General features: G+C 33.1%; 1 protein-coding gene across 1 annotated transcript in view; it reads left to right on the plus strand.

Annotated features, from left to right (window-relative positions):
- Positions 1–22,120, plus strand: part of LOC140445955 (uncharacterized) — a 249,157-nt gene extending 227,037 nt beyond the window's left edge. The window contains exon 5 of the mRNA XM_072538413.1: positions 22,096–22,120. Within this exon, the coding sequence (XP_072394514.1) occupies positions 22,096–22,099 (4 nt within the window). The 3' untranslated portion in view covers positions 22,100–22,120. The remainder of the gene's footprint in view (positions 1–22,095) is intronic.
- Positions 22,121–22,638: the final 518 nt, after the last annotated feature.

Here is a 22,638-nt window from a genome sequence, read left to right on the forward strand (position 1 = left end):
GTTTTCTCGTAACTTGTGTAACATTGAAATACATCGCTTGTTCTAGAATACAGATTCTCAACGAAGTCTGTCTAGTCGAACTAGACGAGACTAGGTCAGCGACGTATAAGTGACATGTAAGCTTTTTTTTCTCCTTCTTCTTTATAATTAATTCTGCTTATTCATTGGCAAATTAATACCTCTATGGAAGGTTGTCACTCCATCTTTTGCGCTACCTTCCGATACTTCTTTTGCCGATTGGTAACTTATCTCTTGCTATTTTGATAACACGGGTCTCCTCCATTTTGCTTATGTGGTTATTCCATTCTTTTTTTCTATTTTGTGTCCATTGTTTTATACACTGTACGTTACATTTTCCTCTAATGTCTTCACTTCTTTTTCGATATCTCAGCGTATTTCCCGTAATTCTTATCAGTACTCTCATATCTGCCGTTTCCAGTAGCCTTTGCGTTGTGGCTGTGTCGGGTCTTGTTTCTGAGGCATATGTCATTATTGGTCTTACATTGGCTTTATAAATTCTTAACTTCATCTCGGTGTTAATGTGTCTGTTTTGTCATATAGTGTTATTAAGGCAACCTGCCACTCTATTTGCTTTTTATACTTGATCTCTCACTTCTTTGTCCAGGTCTCTACATCTAGACAGTGTAATTCCTAGGTATTTTATTTCCATTACTTGTTCAATACTGATGCCATTAATTTCCATTTTACATCTGGTTGGTTTTTTGCTGACTACTATTGTTTTAGTTTTAGTTTTGTAATGTATTTTAAATGTAATTGTTTCACGTAAGCATTCAACGAAATGTGTCAGCGACGCTTAAGTGACAAGTCAGCGTCAATAAAGCAATCAGTCAGCCACATTAAAGCGTTTAACGAAATGTGTCAGCGATGTTAAACGTCAAGTCAGTGACATGTAAGTGATCTTGGCCTTTTCCCATGTTAATTTCCATAAGAGTTGGATTCTAATAGTTTTTTATCTTAAATGGACTTAAGCACATCGATTAAATTTCGAAAAATTTGACATTATGGGTCTATTGAATCTATAGAATGCGACCTCACATAACCATTATTCAGCAGTTTTGAATTTTTCGTTGATCGAAAATCGAACGCTTTAAGTATTAAGTATGCGTTTCCAGGTCGGTTTACATTAACAACAGCACGAATAAATACGAGGCATGTTTTTTAAGTAAGTACCGTTTTGCGATTCCGCCGCCGCAGCGCTACGGTCGGCGTTCCGCGCATGAGCGCTGGTTACCTACATCTCTTGTCTACGCACTGACGCCATTACAGTCTGATTCTTCATTGTATACTTGTTTACTCCAGTGTTTAAGATGCCTCTTACAATCGTGAGTCACGCTGATTGTGAAGTACGGGCTGTTATACGATTTCTTAGTGCTAAAGGCGTAAAACCGATCGATATTCATCGTGAGATCGTTGAAGTTTACGGACAAAACATTATGAGTGATGGAATGGTAAGGAAATGGGTGAGAGCATTTAAAGATGGGCGCACATATGTGCATGATGAAGAACGGAGTGGGCGTCCTTCGGTCGTTAATGAAAATTTGGTGCAGAAAGTGGACGAAAAGGTGAGAGAAAATAGACGCTTTACAATTTCATCATTGTCCGACTGCTTTCCTCAGTATTCTCGTAGTGTTTTGTATCGCATTGTTACCGAGAACTTGAATTACCGGAAATTGTGTTCACGTTGGGTTCCAAAAATGTTGACGGATTTGCACAAAACCCAACGTTTAGGCAGTGCATTGACTTTCCTTGAGCGGTACCACAGTGAAGGTGAAGATTTTTTAGACCAAATTGTTACTGGTGACGAAACGTGGGTGGCCTACGTCACACCAGAATCGAAACAACAATCCATGGAATGGCGACATTCATCATCACCCAAAAGAATGAAGTTTAAGCAAACAATTTCCGCCCGGAAAATCATGTGCACAGTTTTTTGGGACAGAAAAGGAGTATTGCTAGTAGAGTTTCTGCCTCGTAATGAGACAATCAATGCAGCGTCTTATTGTGAGACATTGAAAAATCTGCGTCGTGCAATCCAGAACAAAAGACGTGGCAAGTTGAATAAGGGTATCGTTTTGCTGCATGACACTGCCCGTCCACATGTGGCTAATCAGACCAAAGATCTCATCAAATCATTTAAATGGGAAACTCTAGATCATCCTCCATACAGCCCTGATCTGGCGCCCAGCGACTACCATTTGTTCCAGCACTTGAAGAAACACCTGGGCGGTCAGCGTCTTCAACACGATAACGAAGTCAAAACATTTGTGATGCAGTGGTTAACAAGTCAGGCGGCAGAATTTTATCAGGAGGGTATTCAAAAACTGGTGCCAGGTTATGACAAGTGCCTCAATATTCACGGAAATTATGTAGAAAAGTAGATTAAGGTACAGGCTTTCATGTAAAAATAAAATTATTGCCATATCTTTGCACGTCTTTTTTTAATTCCAAAACGGTACTTACTTAAAAAACACGCCTCGTATAAACATGTATAGAAATTATAAAAAGAATATTACGATCTTGTTGTTGACCTGCTTCTAATTCAAAATGCAAGTAAATAATCGAATTTAAACTCTATTATGAATTATTAAATGACTTAAGGTGTTTGTTTCTCTTATGTTTTATCTCCCAGCTAAAAAAAAAATGAAAGAAATGTGTAAACGTTTTTTTTTTATTTTCCATCTGCTAATTCTTACTTTAACCACTTTTACATTTTACACTACGTTTTGTCCTTTCTTTTTTCAATCAGTATACAGTTTTAAACATTGTTCTTATGAATAAGTAAGCGTATATCATTTTTATTTCTAATAGTGTTATATGCTTTAGGTGCTTTATCTTCAATAACTTTATATGGACCCAAACATAAACGATTTAGTTTTGAAGTCTCTAACGATGTGTATCGTGCATCGTGCAGTTATCTTCGCCGGCCTACCACCGCTTTGTACACACGCACTCCCACCGCAAGTTCCACTTCCATTGATGCGCGGTGGAGATGGAGGATCGACAACGATATTAGACAGCGTACGTTAAAAGAGAAAGTCGAGTTCCGCCAGGCTGCTGAACTGGTAGGAACTTCACCGGGCCTTTGAGTTTTGAGTGAAGGCCAACCGCTTCTGCTAGAGTGTTGATCTGACAGCAGTTCCTTACCGGTCTTAAAGTGTTGATCTGAGATAAACCTATTCCGTGGCTAAGTGTTGATTAGTCACACATAGTATTACTTTCTTTCAATAGTTAAAGGCTGAGACGAGCGTCACAGAAGAAGCGCCACGAGACGGTGTCACGGGTAGCGTCACGAAATAACTGTCTTTACATCGATACACTACTCTTCCTTACTTTGTTTCTTGTCATCGTATATTTATTATAAGCAGGTTTAAATTAAAAACTGCATAAAGAATAACTAACAAAATATAGACATTAAATGAAAAGTAAAAGAATTCAAAGAATGTCTGTCTGAATAAAAATAAAATAAAAGATCGATACTAGAATTCGATTCGTAACGATTCTCGAACGGTCAAAATTTATAAATCATTATAATTGTCATCCAAATAATGTCAATACTGAATTATCTCTTTACTTTTTAATTCTAGACACTTTTAGTTTTAAAATAATTTCATAAAATACAATATCAATTTTTAAAATTATCAGTTCGATATATCTATATTTTGGAACAGATTTCTAAAGCAGCAAATATTAAATATGGCTTTTTACGAAATAGCTGTCACAGTTAACAGTTTGAAGAGTCCATTTACGCCAAGGGGTAAGTGCATTATACATCATGTCTATTTCTTCTTCTTTGAGTGCCTCTTCTATCGGAGATTGGATATCATTATGGCAATTCTAATTTTATTTACTGCTGTTTTGAATAATTCGTTAGTGGTACAGCCAAACCACTCTCTTAAATTTCTCATCCAGGAAATTTTTCTACGGCCTGGATTTCTGCGTCCTTGGATTTTTCCTTGCATTATAATTTGTAGGAATGTGTACTTTTGTCCTCTCATCAGGTGGCCTAAGTATTCAAGTTTTTTCTTTTTTATATTCAGTATAACTTCTGGATCGTTATTTATTCTGCGTATTACATCTTCATTTGTAATTTTATCCACCCAACTTATTTTTAGTATACGGCGGTAGCACCACATCTCAGAGCTTTCAAGATTTTTAATATTCCTCTGTTTAAGAATCCATGCCTCAACAGCGTAAAACAAAGTAATGAATACATAGCATTTTAACATTCTAGTTCGTAGCTGAAAACTTATATCACGATTACAAAATAATTTTTTCATTTTTATAAAGGTAGACCTGACAATTTTAATACGTCTTTTTATCTCGTGATTTTGGTCATCTGTTTCATTGATGAGGGTTCCCAAGTATTTGTATTCGCTTACTTTTTCGAGTTGGGTACCGTTTATTGCAATACTAGTGTCATGTATTGGATTCTTACTGAAGGTCATATATTTGGTTTTTTTGACGTTCATCCTTATGCTGTAGTTATTACATATGTCATTCATACTTTCAACTAGATCTTGTAGATCTTCCGCTGTTCTTGCCATTATCACAGTATCGTCAGCATATCGAATGTTATTGATAACTTCTCCATTGACTATTATCCCTTCGTTTGCATGTGAGAGAGCTTCTTGGCATATTTGTTCGCTGTAGATATTAAACAAGAGCGGTGACAATATACAACCCTGTCGTACTCCTATACGTATTTCTATTTCGTCCGATGTTTGATCTTCTATTTTTATATTAGCTCGCTGATTCCAGTACAGATTTATTATTATTTGTATGTATCTGGTGTCGATGTTCTTACCCTCCAGTATTTCTTGTGGCTTACTTTGTCAAAGGCATTTTCAAAATCTATAAAGCAGGCGTGTACCTCTTGGTTAAGATCTAGACATCTCTGTGTTAGGACGTTCAAGGCAAAGAGAGCTTCCCTTGTACCTAATCCTTTTCTGAATCCCATCTGTGTGTCGTTAATATCGATATCTAACTTTTGATAGATTCGGCTGTGGATGACTCTAAGATCTAATATTTTTTGACTCTAATATGTTAAGCAGATGACTCATCAAGGAATTTTTCGATGATTTGAACATTGCATTGCCTTAGTTTTCTTCGGTATGGTGACAAACGTAGACAGCAACCATTCCTGAGGTATTATACCAGTACTGTATATTGTATCGAATAGATGTAATACAGTATACTCCCTCTATAACGAACACGGTTATTACGAGATTTCGCTTATAACGAGATACATTAGATGTCCCGTGAAATTTCTATTGAACTATAACCGTCTATAGAGAGGCAAATTTGGTTATAACGAGAGATAATAAGATCCAAAAACGTTTTTTTTACCTTTTTAGTCCGGTCGTGGCTATAAATAAATACCCTTTCAAACAGCCCCTCAATAAACTTAACTGCAGCCCGCAATAAACTTCTTTACAATGAATAAATACAACTGTTTCACATCTTTAGAAAATATAATATGATAGAGTGATACTGGACTATTTAAAGCAGTTAAAAATAACAGAGTTCTTAAAATTGCAGAAGCAATAGTTTATGTTATCCTTGAAAATACGATTTATGCATTATGTAGTTGGAAAAAAATATAAGTACAGCTTTTCTGTTTTAACGTATATCATTGATAATAAAAGTAAACAACTCTTTTATGTTTTAATATATTTCATTGACAATAAAAGTAAATAACTTTTTTTCAAAAACGCCATTCAAACAATATTGATTAGCATCTTATATTGCTCCGAATGGCTTCACTATAGGAAGTTGATGTTTTAGAAAACTACAGATTCATATGTATGCACAGTATTATGACTGTCTGATATAACGAGATCGGCTTATAACGAGGTAATTAGTCTGTCATTTCAGTTCTCGTTATAGAGGGAGTCTACTGTATTATGGTTACGGATTTATCATTCAAAAGTTTCAACAGTTCCGTAGAAATTTCATCAGGTCCATTTGCTTTTCCATTTTTAGCGTTTCTTATTGCGTATTCTACTTCTTCTTTCAATATGTCTGGCCCAGTTGCATTGATTATATGAGTTAAGTTGTTTCTATCGTCTTCAAATAATTCATTCAGGTATTCTGTCCATCTTTTTATTTTATTCTTTAGATCTAAAATTTCCATCTTTGTCTTTAAGTTTACCTATTTGGCTTTTCTTTATGCTTCCTGTTATCTCTTTTACTTTTTTGTGCATATTGAACGCATCGTACTTTTTCTCATAGGTTTCCATTTCTTCACACTGTTCTTTAATCCACGCCTCTTTGGCTTCTTTTATTCTCTTTTTAATGTGTTTGTTTATTTCTTTGTGTTTGTCTAGGTAAGTCTTCATCTTTCTTCTTTGTTCCATCAAGTCTAGTATATCTTGTGTCATCCATCCCTTATTCTTTGTTGTTGTTTTTTGTAAGATGTCTCTTTCCTGCTATTTGTATAGCTGTATTTACGTACTTTAATTTTTGGTTAACGTTATTTGTATCGTTAATTTGTTGCTGCACTGTACGGAGGTTTTCATTTATTTCTTCTCCTGCTTCTTGTCGTCAATACATCAATAATCTTGTCGATAATACATCATGTAAATTTTATCAATTTTATAAAAATTTATAAAATGAATAAATAAATAATAAAATTATTTTATTCAATTTAAAAATATTATTTAAATTTTTAAAAATACAAAAGCATAGTATTAAACTTCGCGCTAGTCTACACTACAACCTACCGTAGATATCACCTTTTTATTTTTTTTATAAACATTTATAAACAAAGCATTTTTTTATAAACAATCTAAACGTAAACAAAATTTCTTTTGTATAAATCTGTCCATGTTTTCACTAATGACACCAACAACAGCATTATAGAGTCTAAATAGATAGATTTTAGCCTGAATCGACTCCTACCACTTCCCTTAGTTCCATATATTTACAAGTTCTCCTCTTTACAAATTATGTTGTGTCAATTTATCCCACTGTCATTAACAAAGTCGTTATTCACTTGAGAGGGTTCGACAATGAGGTTATCTGATCGGTATCTTGAAGAGATGAATTTTCATGAATAAATTTATGAAGTTGTTTAGGTATTTTAAGATAATATCTAGATAGATAAACCCCTTTAGGACATAGCGGTCCCAAAGGTAATTTCAACACTCTTGAGATAATTAGGTTTCTTTTTTGTATACTTTAGTAACAAATTAAAACTCTTCAGTAGCAAAAATTTATTTTTCTTTCTAAGTAGTGATAAAAATAAGATCGAAAAATTCTTTTTTTTTTCTGTACTATATTTAAATTACAGAATAATATGAGTGACTACACTCATTTTTTTATTTTCTGTCCCTGTCAGCAGAACTTGTTATCCTCTTATTATTTCATTTCCTCTCTTTGATTGACTCGCATTAAATTCACCACTTATTATAATTGTCTCGTCTGGTAGAATGTGCCGTCCGAAATCGCCAGTCCTTATTACCTTTCATTTTCGTATTAGCAATTATACGAACTTCATTCCTAGTGTTACTCTTCCCTACATACCACAATTTGTATCATTGACCTAGTTCTGTTCTAGATTTTCGGTCATGTCAATTACCAATCTTTAAAATTTACTTTTAATGAAATAACATATATAAGGAATATGACGCTGTTAACTCTCCTGAGATGCGATAGAAGTTAAACAAACGAGAACCAATTTTTAGGATCTAAACTCTACCTTCTGTTGTTTTTTGTTTATTTCTCCAATTTGTTGTTGATAAATATGCCCATATGTGATTCATTACATACTTAGAGCTAAGGATATACAGGGTGTTTCAAAAAAAGGTAACCCCGTCTCTAGGGTAGGTAAAAAACTGAAAAATAATTGGGGTTTGCTTAGTAAAAAATTTTTGTAACGCCATCCGTTTTCAAGATACAGGGCGTTGAAGAAAAAAAAATTTACGCATTTTTTACGATTTTGCCGAAACTACTGGCAACATTGTAATGAAATTTTATACGAATATGTTTTGGAAGCTGATACATCCCATGAATTTATTTTTATATCTGATTCTCATAGAGGGCGCTAGTTACACGGATCGTACTAAGTATTAGTCAATATAACTTTTTTAAGAGTATAATTATTAATCAAAATTTCAAGTAAAAACATCATTCAATTTTACACGAAAAAGGTACTCCTGGTAAAACTCGATACTGTGTTCCGTTTTCGGAATATTTTGATTTGAATATGAAGTAATAATTGATACTGGTACTAATGATAAAGTTCTAATAGGTATACCTCTATTTTCTCCAAGTGTGCCATGGAAATCTGACATTTATTGATTGTTATGACGATAAATCAACAATAATTAGAGTTTTGAAACCTTGTTATTTGTAAAATCAAATCAAAATGTACTCAAATGTTGAATACACTGACATGTTATTAACCTTAGGCGAATGTTTAGGATGTTCTAGTGCAGCTGTGACACGTTATGCAGAAAAGTTTCCTAGAAGAAACTTACCAAGTAAAAAAACATTTAGAGCCGTTGAACGACGTTGTCGAGAAACTGGGAATGTGAGACCAAATAAAATAAATTCTGGTAGACCAAGAACAACAAGAACAATTAATAAAGAAAATAATATTTTAAATTTACTTGATCAAGATCCAACAGTTAGCGTAAGGAATATAACAAGACAACAAATACTTCTTCTTCAAGTACTTGGCGGATACTGAAAGAACAGCAATTACATCCTTATCATTACAGAGTAAAAGAGCTCTTGCCAGATGATCTACCGGTTAGAGTGGATTTTTGTGAAACATTGCAACAAAGGACAGCCCACAATCCAAATATTTTAAAATGCATTCTTTTTACGGACGAGGCCACCTTTACGCGACAAGGTATGTTTAACTCCCATAATGCACACTACTGGTGTGATGAGAATCCACGAGTCAAAAGGGTATCACATTACCAACACTCATTTAAAGTTAATGTTTTAGCAGCAACTTTAGGTAACAAATTAATAGGTTATAATATTCTACCTGGAAATTTAAATGGTGATATGTACCTATCTTGATTTTTTAAACAATTCCTTATTCGAGATATTAGAAGATTTAACGCTAAACGAGCGAAGATCTTTATTTTTGATGGTGGTGTCGTAATTGGTTGAGTAATCATTTTCCGAATCGATGGATTGGTAGAGGTGCAGAAGCTCCGATTCATTGGCCTCCACGGTCATGCGATTTTAACCAGTTGGACTACGCAGTTTGGTCGTATTCGGACTTGTGTATTCGCGAAAACGGAAGGCATTTTGAACACTTACTGTAATTGAATTTTATTTTATGTTCTTAGTCATTAATTTAATTTTTTTTCTTATGAGTTTTGTTTAATGACTAACTATTTTATAACAGCATCAATTATTACTTCATAATTTTCAAATCAAAATATTCCGAAAACGGTACACAGTATCGAGTTTTACCAAGAGTATCTTTTTCGTGTAAAATTGAATGATGTTTAAGTTTACTTGAAATTTTGATTAATGTGTAACTAGCGCCCTCTATGAGAATCAGATATAAAAACAAATTCATGGGATGTATCAGCTTCCAAAACATATTCGTATAAAATTTCAATACTTGAAAACGGATGGCGTTACAAAAATTTTTTACTAAGCAAACCCCAATTATTTTTCAGTTTTTTACCTACCCTAGAGACGGGGTTACCTTTTTTTGAAACACCCCGTATTACGAACGATTTATATAGGAGATTTGTGAGCGACTAAGGGATAAAATTATAAGTACAGAGTCCAATGTACCATATATAATTTATGGCCGATTTATATAGGGGATATGTGAGTATTCGCTCCGTGCGTGACTGACGCAACACCTACCGCCTTCATCTGACAGTTTTGGACCTCCCAATTTGAGGTTAAACATTAAATAGATATGAAATTGACAATTAGTAATAATTAATTTTTTAATTATATTTTTTCAGTTTATGTACAAAATAAATGTTATATTAAAAACTGGATTTCTAAAAATTCATCATAATTTATCTTTTCAATCCTAAACAGAAAAGAAAGGGAACAATCTAGTACTGGCAAATCAAGTTTTTCATGTGAAAGAGCATGTAATTAAAAACAATAATAGTAAAACTGTTTATTCGGGCTGTTAGGCCGTTGTCTTCTGAGATTAGTTCTCGACGTTTCGCCAACACTAGGGGTTGGCATCTTCTGGAGATGTTACTGCTTCGCTTGTAAGCTGAAACTGAGACTACGGAGGCCATATTTATATTTTCTAGTCGCCTCTCCTCCACTGGTTTCGGCGTGAGGGGACGTGTTGTCGTTTGTAGCTTTTCTTTTTTCGTGATTTGCGGGAAGGATATTTGTGGATTTTAATATTGGTATCCATGTTTTATTAATGTTTAGTTCTTCTTCTATCCGATTAAAATTATTTGGATGCTTATATATTTCCACCGCTTCCCGATATAACCGTGGGTAGTACTGTGATGTTTTATCCAGCATTTGCGTTTCTTCAAACAGTATCCGATGTTCTCCGCTTCCTAAAGCGTGTTCGGCCACGGCAGATTTGTCGATATGTCCTAAACGACAATGGCATTTATGTTCGTTTATCCTTGTGCTTGTGTGTCTTTTCGTGGTCCCCACATATACCATTCCACATGTGCATCCTAGTCAGTATACTCCGGCCGTTGCTTACGGGTCGCGTTTGTTCTTCACCGATCTTAAACAGTCCTTCACTTTCTTTATTGGCTTGAAAATGGTCTTTAAAATAGCTTTTTTAAGTATTCGCCCAATTCTGTCTGTTACCCTCGATATATAGGGCAAGAACGCTTTGCCTATGCATGCTGTTTCTTCGTCCTTTCTTCTAGAAACGTTGTTAATCGCTTTATGTATTTCTCTTCTGGTATAACCGTTAAAGGTGAGCGCTTATTCAATATGAAGAAGTTCACTTTGCAGATGCTGTGGTTCACAAATTCTCTTCGCCCTCTGCGGCAGAGTTTTCATGATACCTTATTTTTGGCCTGGATGATGATTTGAGTTCCTGTTTAGGTATCTGTCCGTGTGTGTAGGTTTTCGATACACTTTATGTCCTAAGTAACCTTTCTTGCGATTTACTAATACATCCAGGAATGCTAGTTGTTGATCTTTCTCTGTTTCCATAGTAAATTGAATATTTGGATGTAGTGTGTGTATATAAGACAGGAAATCGTTAAGTTTTTCTACTCCGTGACCCCAAATCACAAAAGTGTCATCGACGTATCTAAACCATACCCTTGGCTTATATGCTGACTCCATTACCCTCTTCTCTAGATGCTTCATTAAAAGGTTGGCTACGACAGGGCTTAGTGGACTCCCATTACTACTTCATCTACCTGTTCATAAATATGGTCTTTCCATGAAAAGTAGGTGGTAGTGAGGCAAATACGGTATAATTCCACCATATCCTTGGAAACTAGTCCCTCAATTAAATTTAAAACGTCCTTTAGGGTAACTCTTGTAAATTGGGAAACAACATCAAAGCTAGCAAGAATGTCAGGTTCCTGTTAAGTTATTCCTTTGATCTTCTCGATGAAATGGGCGAAGTCTTTTACAAAGGCATCGTTTTTTCCTGTGTGGTTGTAAAATATTGGCCAGATATTTAGCAAGGCAGTTAGACGGAGACCCTATGGAGCTCACAATAGTGCGTAGAGGTACATCGACTTTGTGTATTTTCGGTAAGCCATACAAGCCTGGTGGAACTGCTTCGCTGTTGCATATTCTTGGCTTTGTATCCTCTGGCATGGGCGAAGTCTATTGATTTTCCATAGGGTGACTGCTGTGGGATCTTTTTTAAGTCTTTTATATACCGCAGGATCTAGAAGATTTGTATTTAGTGTTGTAGTCGATTGTCTTCATTACGACGGCGGTTTTTTCCCTTGTCTGCTGGTAAAATTACAACATCTTTGTCTGCGTTTAACGATTTTATGGCACGGATTTCTGGTGATTCAGGTTATTTTGTACCCCTACCATGGTTACGCACAGAGAGAATATAATAGTAATAATAGTAATAATATCGTATGGCGTTTTTGCCGGAGAGATCCTTTTTAATTGTTTAGGCGCCAGACTAGTCTCGATGCACACTAGTTCAGGGGGACCGACGCCTTTACGCGCCCTCCGAATCACGGTAACTGCTCGTATAATTTTTTCCAATGAAAATGTCGTTGTTGGTGTCAATTATCGAAGTCATGTGCTCTGGTTTAGAAAGCCAGTACCTTAGCTGCTGGGCTACGGCCGCCACATGTGTGATTATAGATTCATTTTTCTCATTAAGACGGAAAGTTTTTTGCTTTATTTTGGTAATCTACTCACTAATTTTACTTTATATCCTTATCATTAAAAATAATCTTTTACCATTTTATTGTGGGATATTTTTATATTTCGATTTTCATTCCAAAAGCCATTTTTAAAAGATTTTAAAATTTGACCCAGTCGAAGGCTATTTGAAAATCTATAAATAAAAATATGTACAGGAAAAATATATTACTTTACGTAGAATTAAGAATATTTGTTTATTGAGTATAAGTACCGCCTATGTTTCGGCTTATTGGAACGGCTAAACCTTCTCATCTCTGGCCCTGTATTTGTGAATAATGTCTTTGAGTTTGAGCTGAAAACAAAACACTCCATGCTAATGGGAGTAATTCTACTCGGATAAAACTATCACGCCTTGTTAGTATTGGGCGAACACAACAGGAGAGAATCGTTTTTCTTCTCCCTTTCATAAATAGAACGCTAACCTTTATCCTGCCGTTTCGTAAGTGACACGGGGATTTTCCATTTCCAGGGGTTTATTCCTGAGGGAGGCAATGCATTTTTAAAAATGACGGGAGACGCGAGTTGTTCTCTGCCGGTTTTTAAATATTTGTGGAAATTCATTGATTGCTTGCCATCTCTCTGCTTGAATTATTAAACAACTTTCTTTTTCCATTTTTCAAGTGGATAGGTACACGAAAATACTTCAAAGACCTAATAAATCATATGAATGTTATAATAAAACATTATTATTTTCATTAATCAGATGTAATATCGGATTTTATAATTATCGTTCTATCTTGGGACCATTTCTTCTTCATTTAGACCAAATTTCTCTTCATTTTTCGAAACACACTTTCCAGCCTTATTTTACATGGTAATCCTGTCAGGATCGCCATGTAAAATAAGCATGAATTGTCTCGTATCGCTAAGTAAAATATTGATGGATATATTATTATCGCCTCCATAATAATGCGTTAATTGATTGGCGATACTACATCTTGACTTCGGGAGAGGATTGGTAAACATATATTTAATTGCTTTCACATATTTATTCACTACTATTTACGCTGGATGACATTACTTAACGATTCCTATTACTTGTGCTTACATTTTGAATTACAATTAACGATTGACTACTAATGTATCGATCTAATCTAATCTAATAAATCTAGTAATGTTATTGACCTTGCTTCCTACTTTTATATCATATCAATCTGTGACGAATTGCTTCATTGTTGGGGCAGTTGTTGTTGACATTATGATGCTTAGCTTGCAAGGTTGCGCTTACTGCAACGAGTGTGTTTTTATAACCGACACGTTTTGTTATACAATTTGTGCTCTAGTTTCTAATTGTCCTAATAAAATTTGATAAACAACTATGTAATTTAATAAAGTATTCCTAAATCGTTTTATTAATCTATTATAAATATTTTATATATGACAAAGTGCCTTACCTTTGTTGCCAAAACATTTCATGCTATAGGTTTAGAAGATAAGATATGGAAATTTCATAGTGATCGGTCAATAAAAGTGATAAATTTTATTGATCTTATGAAAATAATAAAAAATGGCAAAAATTGCGCAACGTTTATTTATTTACCTTTATAAAAACTGACTTCATTTTCGGCCAATAAAAAAATTGCACACCAAAGTTGCGCTCCTTACTTTTTATAACAAACTCATTTTAATATTTGTCAATAGGATGTTCTGATTAAAAGATATCGAATTTTTACCATCGAGTTCATACAAATACATACTCTATGGTGTACAGATTCTTGGACAATCGATTTTTTTCGTTTCCTCGTCTACAAGTGGGATTTTAGGGGGAAACCGGGAAGTAGGAGTGGTATTTGTTTTGCATCATTTTTGGTGTTAAAAATTTGACATTTTCAGCAAAATTCAGCTTGTTGGTACGACTTCATACTTTCAGCGACATTTTATCTTTGACAAATATCCGCTATTCTGGTCACCAGTCTCTGAAGATTTTAAATAGTTTCAACTAAGATGACACTCTCATCTGAATATTCAATATGTATATGGGAACTCCATTTACCTTTATTTCAGTATGTATAGGTTATCTATGGACATATTATATTCCCATTATTTCTCCACAAGTTGTTTCAGTATAAATAGTTGATCTATGGACTACTTAAGCTCTGACGTCACAATGGGCGAGGTATTTTAAACATCACTCCAAACAGTTCTAATTTGTATGTATTTGTCCCATAAGAAGTTGGAAATATTGGTTTTTTTAATTGTTTGAAGAATAAATAAGAACTTTTGGTTATGAGCATTCATTCTGTGCGATTGGTATTATTTGTTGTTATCTTAAAGGTGCGTTTTCGCCAAAAAACATGTACAAACATCTACACACAAACATTAGCAAACATTTGCTAACGTTTGCCAACACATGTTTGGCATAGTTTGTCAAAAACAAGAACTCGAAAATTTGAGTAAGTTTGCAAACATTTGCCATCGTTTCGTCTTGTTTGTACAAAATGGCTCCGAGAACAGAAGTTATATGTGCGACTAGTTTTGTAATCATGTTTGAGTTAGTAAAAAACGAGAATATAAGAAAAAGAAGAAATCGTAGATTTTGGATGTCAAATTTTTTAAAAAGGAGAAGTTTAATAGAACTTCTAAATGATTCGTCCACACTATTTCTGTTGCTATTTCAGAGGGGTGTCGAATTTTTTAAATTTATTTTAGTATAGCTTATGACTGGCATTCCATATTTCTAATTTCATTTTGTAAAATTCAATTAATTTTAAACACTTCTCATTATCCCATTCCATTTTTCTGTAAAAATCAAATAAGTCTCGACTAATCGCTCACTGAAAACAAACTATTCCTTTCTACTATGACAGACTATAAAACCTAGTGTCGCCACCAAACACGCAAGAACAACGAATCCCTTTGAAGTACCGACAGCCGACGGAACCGTGCCAAACAATTGCAAACGTTTGCAATTGTTTGGGAGCGTTCTCAAATCTGTCTACACCAACCAAATAAAATTGTCTGTTGCAATCATTTGCAAACATTTTGCGCGCTTGGTGAAATCTTCAAAAGTTGTTTCAGTATAAATAGTTGATCTATGGACTACCTAATAAGCTCTGACGTCACAATGGGCGAGGTATTTTAAAAACCATTCCAAACAGTTCTAATTTGTATGTATTTGTCCCATAAGAAGTTGGAAATATTGGTTTTTTAATTGTTTGAAGAATAAATAAGGACTTTTGGTTATGGACATTCATTCTGTGCGATTGGTATTATTTGTTGTTATCTTAATACTTTGATATTCTTGCCTCACAAATTCTCGAATAACAAATAATACCAATCGCACAGAATGAATTCTCATAACCAAAAGTTCTTATTTATTCTTCAAACAATTAAAACAAACAAACATTTCCTACTTCTCATGGGACAAATGCACACAAATTAGAAATGTTTGGAAAGGTTTTTAAAATACCTCGCCCATTGTGACGTCAGACGTAGGTAGTACATTGTTAATCTTTTTGCGCCAAAACCTTCGTGGTAGTTTCTTAGAATTATTTCAGGATGAGAGGATTGTCTACGATGAAGTATATTTAAGAGGATTTTAGATGCGGCATTCCACTGTCACAAACACATTTTGTTTTATCTTCTTTTTTTGTCGATGGACACTATGGTTTTTTTTTCTTCCTTCTTGTCGATATTTTTTCTTGCCGTATTACCGTCATTATTATTAGTGTATTTGACTATGTATTGCTTGTATATTTAAGGAATTTTACTGATATTTCATCGTTCATATTAGCGTTCGCTTGTTTGTTGTAATCATCTTTTCGTTATTATTTCGTTATTGTAGTTGATTTCGACATTATCTAAACTCGACAAGTGTGTCTTCTTACTTTTACTTTTCCCTGTCTGACTTTTTTTAAAGAAAAACATAATATACGAGAGTAATAACCGCAAAAATATCATATTTTGTTAATTAGAAAAATTCAAAATAAAAACATTCACCCCAAACACCGTTTTCCCAACATACAAAATGTAGAAATACGGTGTAACCACGTAATTATTGCGCATTTTTAAACTTCCTAATTTTAAATCAACGTTGTGCAATCATAAATCACAATTTCAAAAGCGTGGACATAGAAAATGCCCGGATTTTTCTACGAAGCTCCGGAATATGTGTAATACCATTAACTGTAATTACGTTGTACTTTTAAATTTTAAAAATGCTGCTAATAAAGAAGCTTTACCTACATAGTTTCGAGAGTAAAAATACACTAATGAGAATAAAAAACGTAAAAACATCAATGTGCGTGGTTAAATTGTAATTGTTGAAAGTATAAAAGTCGAAATTTTGTTGAACATGATTGAAAATGTATTCACATCAAAAAATATAGAAGTTATTTTAACATACTAACTACAGAAAAATTTAAAAGATTAGTTGCATTTACTTTTAAAAATGGGGTTACTAATAAATGAGATAAATGTTAGTTAAGTGACCTTATTTGTACAGAAACATAACCACATGTAATTTAGATATGCGGTTGCTACCACAACAAGAAATAATTAGGGATATATATTTTGATCGCAATTTAATCTGAAGAAACAAGCAAGTACATACATAATCTTTCTATTCTACCGTTAGATATGTAGTACGTCTAGCTTTTGATAAATTTCCTCAATTCTTTTCTATCCTTCGCCATTGATGTTGCTTCCTGCTAAGATTTACCCCTATGTTGTAATACTTCTGCTATGTCGCTGTTCCACTCTTTTATTGGTGTGCCCCATCTGTTTTTTCCCTATCGGTTTAGCTTTCCACGCTTTTTTCCTTGCCCGTTACCTTCGATTCTTGTTCTATGATATAACCATGCTATTTTTTACCTTTATTGTGTCAAATAACGGTTTAATTTTCAGTATGTTTCTTATTTCTTTATTTCTATATATGTCTGTCTTTCTTACACCTATCGTTCTTGTAAAGTATTTCTTATCTGCTGCTAGTATCTGTCTTTGGTGCATTCTGCTTAAAATCCAGTATTTTCAATCCAATATATGTCAACGTTGGCCTATATCATGTTTCGTATATTCTTATCTTCGTTTTTCTTGATATTTCTTTGTTGTTGATGAATCCTTTATGTAGTGCCTGGCATAGTTTTCCTGTACTCTCTAGTTTGTTAAGATCTTCCTCGATGCTTTCTATGTTATTACTGTTTTCAGGTATTTGTATATGTTTGTTTGCTGCATTTTGTGTTGATTTATTACCACTTAGATTAGGTCTTTCATGTCTTTTTTTTTTAATATTTTTATTTTCTGTTTTCTCTTTATTTACATTTGGCTTGTATTTTTTGCTTCTGAGTTCCATTTTTCTATGGTATAATTTCACTATTTGAGAGAGTGAGTCATCGTTTAAAGGCCCAGAAATGCGGAAAGCTGTTTGGAAATCCAGTGACGTACACTTACTTTTATTTTAACGTTAATTATATTTTATTTTTCAAATATTAATGTTCGAAATAGGCCACAATATATTTATTTACAAGTTTTTAGTGACGTTTCGATCTCTATATCCAAAGACCGCTTTCAAAGATATAAATGATAGTTATATTTATTTTATTTGTTTATTATTATATATTTTTATAATCTTATATTGTTTATTTTCTTTTTTTTTTCTATCTTTAAAAACGGAATAGAGATCGAAACGTCAATGTATTAAACATGTAAATAGATATATTGTGGCTTATGTCCAACCTTCTCCCTAAAAATACAGAATGCCACAAACAAGCAGCTATAGAAAAATAAATATATCTGTTATTTGTATGTTTGAAAACGGTCTCTTTATAGAGATCGAAACGTCCGTAAATTAAACATTTGAATAAATATATTGTGGCTTATTCCCAACATCATTTCTAAAAATACAGAACGACAAGCGAAAAGCCATAAAAAATAAATAGTACTAGCATTTGTATAATTGAAAACGGTCTCTGGATATAGAGATCGAAACGTCAATAAATAAACATATGAATAAATATTTTGTGGCTCATTCCCTACATTCCCCTAAAAATACAGAATGCCACAAACAAAAAGCTATAAAAAAGAAGTAATTTTGCAGAAAGTTTACTGATACCAACCGGCTGTCGCGGAAGTTACGCTAAAACGTCTTTTGACGTGACCCGTCCTTAAAGAGTTACACAATGAAATTTTTTTAAAACAAATTTTAAGACAGTTTCCACACCACCCCAGAGGTATGTCTTGTGGCGCGATACTTTTTTTAAATGGGTGTTCGCCAAGAGCCATATTGTCTTATTAAATAAAATGAACAAAACACTTAAACAGTATAAAACAAAACAAAATAAAATCCTATAAAACAAAATAAAATTCTACAAAAACAAAATAAAAATAATGTTTGATGTGTTTAAACACAAACACTATACACACTTACTATGTTCTTCTCGTTTTTTTTTTGTTTTAGGTTTTTTTTATGCTGATGTTCTTATTAAACTATTAGAAAATATTATTCGCTGTCTAAACCTGAAGATGCAGTGCTGCTATCGCTGTCATTATCTTCACCACCTGGTGTAATTATACTTGGCTCTAGTAAAACTTTTATATAAGTGTCAAGTTCCCACATACCATGTTCTTCTTTAATTATGTGGCCTATACATTTAGCCCATTTCTCTGGAGTTACATGGAGGATTGCTTGAATCAAAAGTTTCTTAATTTCGTTTAATTTGAACGTTTTGTTATTGCGTGCTACTTCTCCTTTCACTTGCTCCCAGATAAGTTCAATGGGATTAAGTTCGCAATGATAAGGTAGAACTTTGACACCATAATCTTTTGCAGTTTCATCTACAGCATATTTAAGATATTCAATTTTCGTTAACCGTGCAATGTCAAGGAGCTAAATTTTGAGCATTGATTCTTCGTATGAAATCCCCTTTTCTGTAAGCCATTGTTGAATCCTCCCTTTCAATTTCTTTAATAATCACCTGTTTTTTTCGACTCAAATTGAAGAAAACCATAATCAAGAAACCCTGTATTACTTCCTATATGGGTGACGATTAAACGCCGTCCCTTTCCTGATGGAGCTTTTAATCCTGTATATCAGCCTTCTATAAATGCTTCGCGTTTACTTTTGACATTTAAATCTTGCCAAACTTTTCCAACTGTATGACCTTCTCCAACCTTGGTTAATCCAGGTTTCATCCAAATAACATATTTTGCGTCCAGTGCTGCGAATTTTGCGTATTTCTTCTAAATATTTTCTTCTCCGCACAATAATTTTATTTTTTTCTAATAGCATACTTTTTCTGTTGAGTTTTACATATCGAAAGTTCATTTCACGCATGGTCCTGGTTAAGACTCTACGAGATATCTTGGGTAAGGAGTTATCGTTTTCGAGCTCTTGAGAAATATTTTTCAGTGTTGGAATTTCACTCCGAAAATAAAATGAATGAATTTTCGGCGTATAATATTCCTTGTCTCGTCATCCAAAACAATGCTTTTCCTACCTCTAGTTTTACCTTTTTCTTGCTTTTTATTTTCCGATGTATTTTTATGTACACGATAAATACAGCTAACGGATACTTTTGTTAAACTGCTACAAATGTCGACCGCTTGGCTAACATTTAATTCCATTTTTCTGCCGACAATTCCTTCATAAACGTTTCGTATTATTACCTTTTCTTCGGACGTTAACATTTTCCGTCTCTTTTGCGGCATTTCATTTTTGATTACTATTTAACTGGGAATAAGCCACAATTAAAGGTTAAAATACGTTTATTGACGTTTCAATTTCCACTTCGGAAATCGTTTTCAAAATACAAACATTAGTAAATTAAACAAATTTTGTTTTTGTTACTTAGTGAAAAATTCTTCTATTAATTTAATTTTATCTGACTCATCTATATTGACAATTCAGACATACATTATACATTTTAAAGTAGACGACTTTAAAATGATATTGCCAATATTATTATTTCTAAACAAAATTTAAAACCCTCAGTATGGTGGAGATATGTAGATGATGTATTCTCAATATGGCCTCATGGATCAGAGTTGTTGGACACATTCCTAAATGATATAAACGATAAAGAAGAGACAATAACATTTACCATGGAAAAGGAATATAATAACACATTACCTTTTCTGGATGTTTTAATCTCTAAGAACGATACTGGATACGAAACTCAGGTGTATAGAAAACCAACACACACCAACAGATATTTAAATTTCAAATCAAATCACAATATTAATATTAAAAAGGGAATCATTAAATCCTTATACGATAGAGCCAAAATTACTTGTTCTAACCAAAATTCGTTCTTGGAGGAGAAACATTTGTTAACATCTGTTTTATTATTTTATTATTGCGTCCCAGGAACGCAACTCAACAATATTGGCAATATCATTTTAAAGTCGTCTATTTTAAAATGTATAATGTATGTCTGAATTGTCAATATAGATGAGTCAGATAAAATTAAATTAATAGAAGAATTTTTCACTAAGTAACAAAAACAAAATTTGTTTAATTTACTAATGTTTGTATTTTGAGAACGATTTCCGAAGTGGAAATTGAAACGTCAATAAACGTATTTTAACCTTTAATTGTGGCTTATTCCCAGTTAAACAGTAATTAATTTAAAATGCCACAAGAAAATAGCTTCAGAACAATATTTCATTTTTGGAATCAACATCAGAATTTTGCAGTCTTCTCTTGGAACAACTCGGTTTTTTGTCAAACTCCAATAAAACTCAAACCAAATAATCACAGAATATAACTAAAAATTTACTATAAAACGACAAACTATAACACTCGTATTATCAATAACACGTTATATCAATAACACAAACTTATCGCATAAAATACCCTACCCTCAGAAACGCCAATGTAAATAACCTATTGTTGATGGGCACTCGCTCGACAAAAACTAGTCTTACGGCTTTCTGTGGATCTGAATTGAAACGGAATTCCGTCGCTAATTCCAGTTGCGGAAGTGTTTGTGGATTTTCGTTAAATATAAGCTAAGAATAAACACGTGTTATAAATAAATGTTTTATTTTACGTTTCGTCTTCTATTAAAAAAACTAAATATATTTAGCACTATAAATGTTATAGAACTCCAGAATATCGTAGAGCCCTTTAGTAAAAAAATTCATCAAGGAGTCAAAAAGACTATTATTGCTACATGTCAGAAGGAAAATACAATTTCGTCAAATCACAAGTTTAAACTCGAATAAATTAAACAAAAGGAACGCGATAATCGCACAACCTTCATATTTTTTAGCATCGTCGTCGTTTTTCCTCCTACCACATCCTAATTACTTCAGAGTTCGAATGAGAAAATAACACCTGCAAGAAATAAAACGTGATATTTAATGTAGAAAGCACTCGGTGGAATGGAGGGAAATCTGATGGTAGGCCATGCATTCAGGGCACACTTCGGAAAAGCGCCCCCTCATTAGTTACGATCGTTATCGGGCTCTTATCTTTGGTTTGTTACCTGCTGGTGGAAAGTGGCGCTTTCGGAGTCTTAAGACTTTTGAGAAATTAGTCCCCTATTCATATTCTTTTTATAATTGTCCGAAGGAATTGGAGGGTTGCGAGAATTAAATCGATCTGTAAAAAGGTTTCCCTTGAGGGCCAAACATTGAATGTGTAACTAAGAAAATAAATTTAATTAAAAGCATTTTGAATAGAAATTTCAGATGTGGCTGTTTGCTTGTCTAATTACGATTTAAGTATTACATGTAATTAATTCTTGTGATATTTCGAGTGTTTGATTTGAATTGATTTAAATTGATCGCCATTTACTTTTGTTTCAGCTGAACGTGTGACATAGCAATCTCGGTAAGTACATAATAAATTTTCTTAATATGATATATATATATATATATATATATATATATATATATATATATATATATATATATATATATATATATATATATATATATATATATATATATATATATATATATATATATATATATATATATATATATATATATATATATATATATATATATATAAATACGTTCGAATTATCGGGTAAAGTGGTCTGTAATGAAAATCTTTCTTTTTTCTGAGATACTCAATATTTTATAATAAGAACACTTTAAATTATAAAACGGACACTGGACAGTTAAGTAACATATATTGTAACATATTGAACAAAATTTATAAATATTCAAAATAGCCAACATTCATCTTAATAACAACTAACCTTAATAATTCATCAAAGAAATATCATTCTTCTAAAGTTTCTTTTATTGTTATTTTTATTATTACATTTAAAATAACTTTAATTTTTTATGGTATAGCTGTAACGAACGTGCTTAAGACAATTTAATCTTGACATTCAATAT

Source organism: Diabrotica undecimpunctata, chromosome 7, assembly GCF_040954645.1.
Source record: "Diabrotica undecimpunctata isolate CICGRU chromosome 7, icDiaUnde3, whole genome shotgun sequence".
NCBI lineage: Eukaryota > Metazoa > Arthropoda > Insecta > Coleoptera > Chrysomelidae > Diabrotica > Diabrotica undecimpunctata.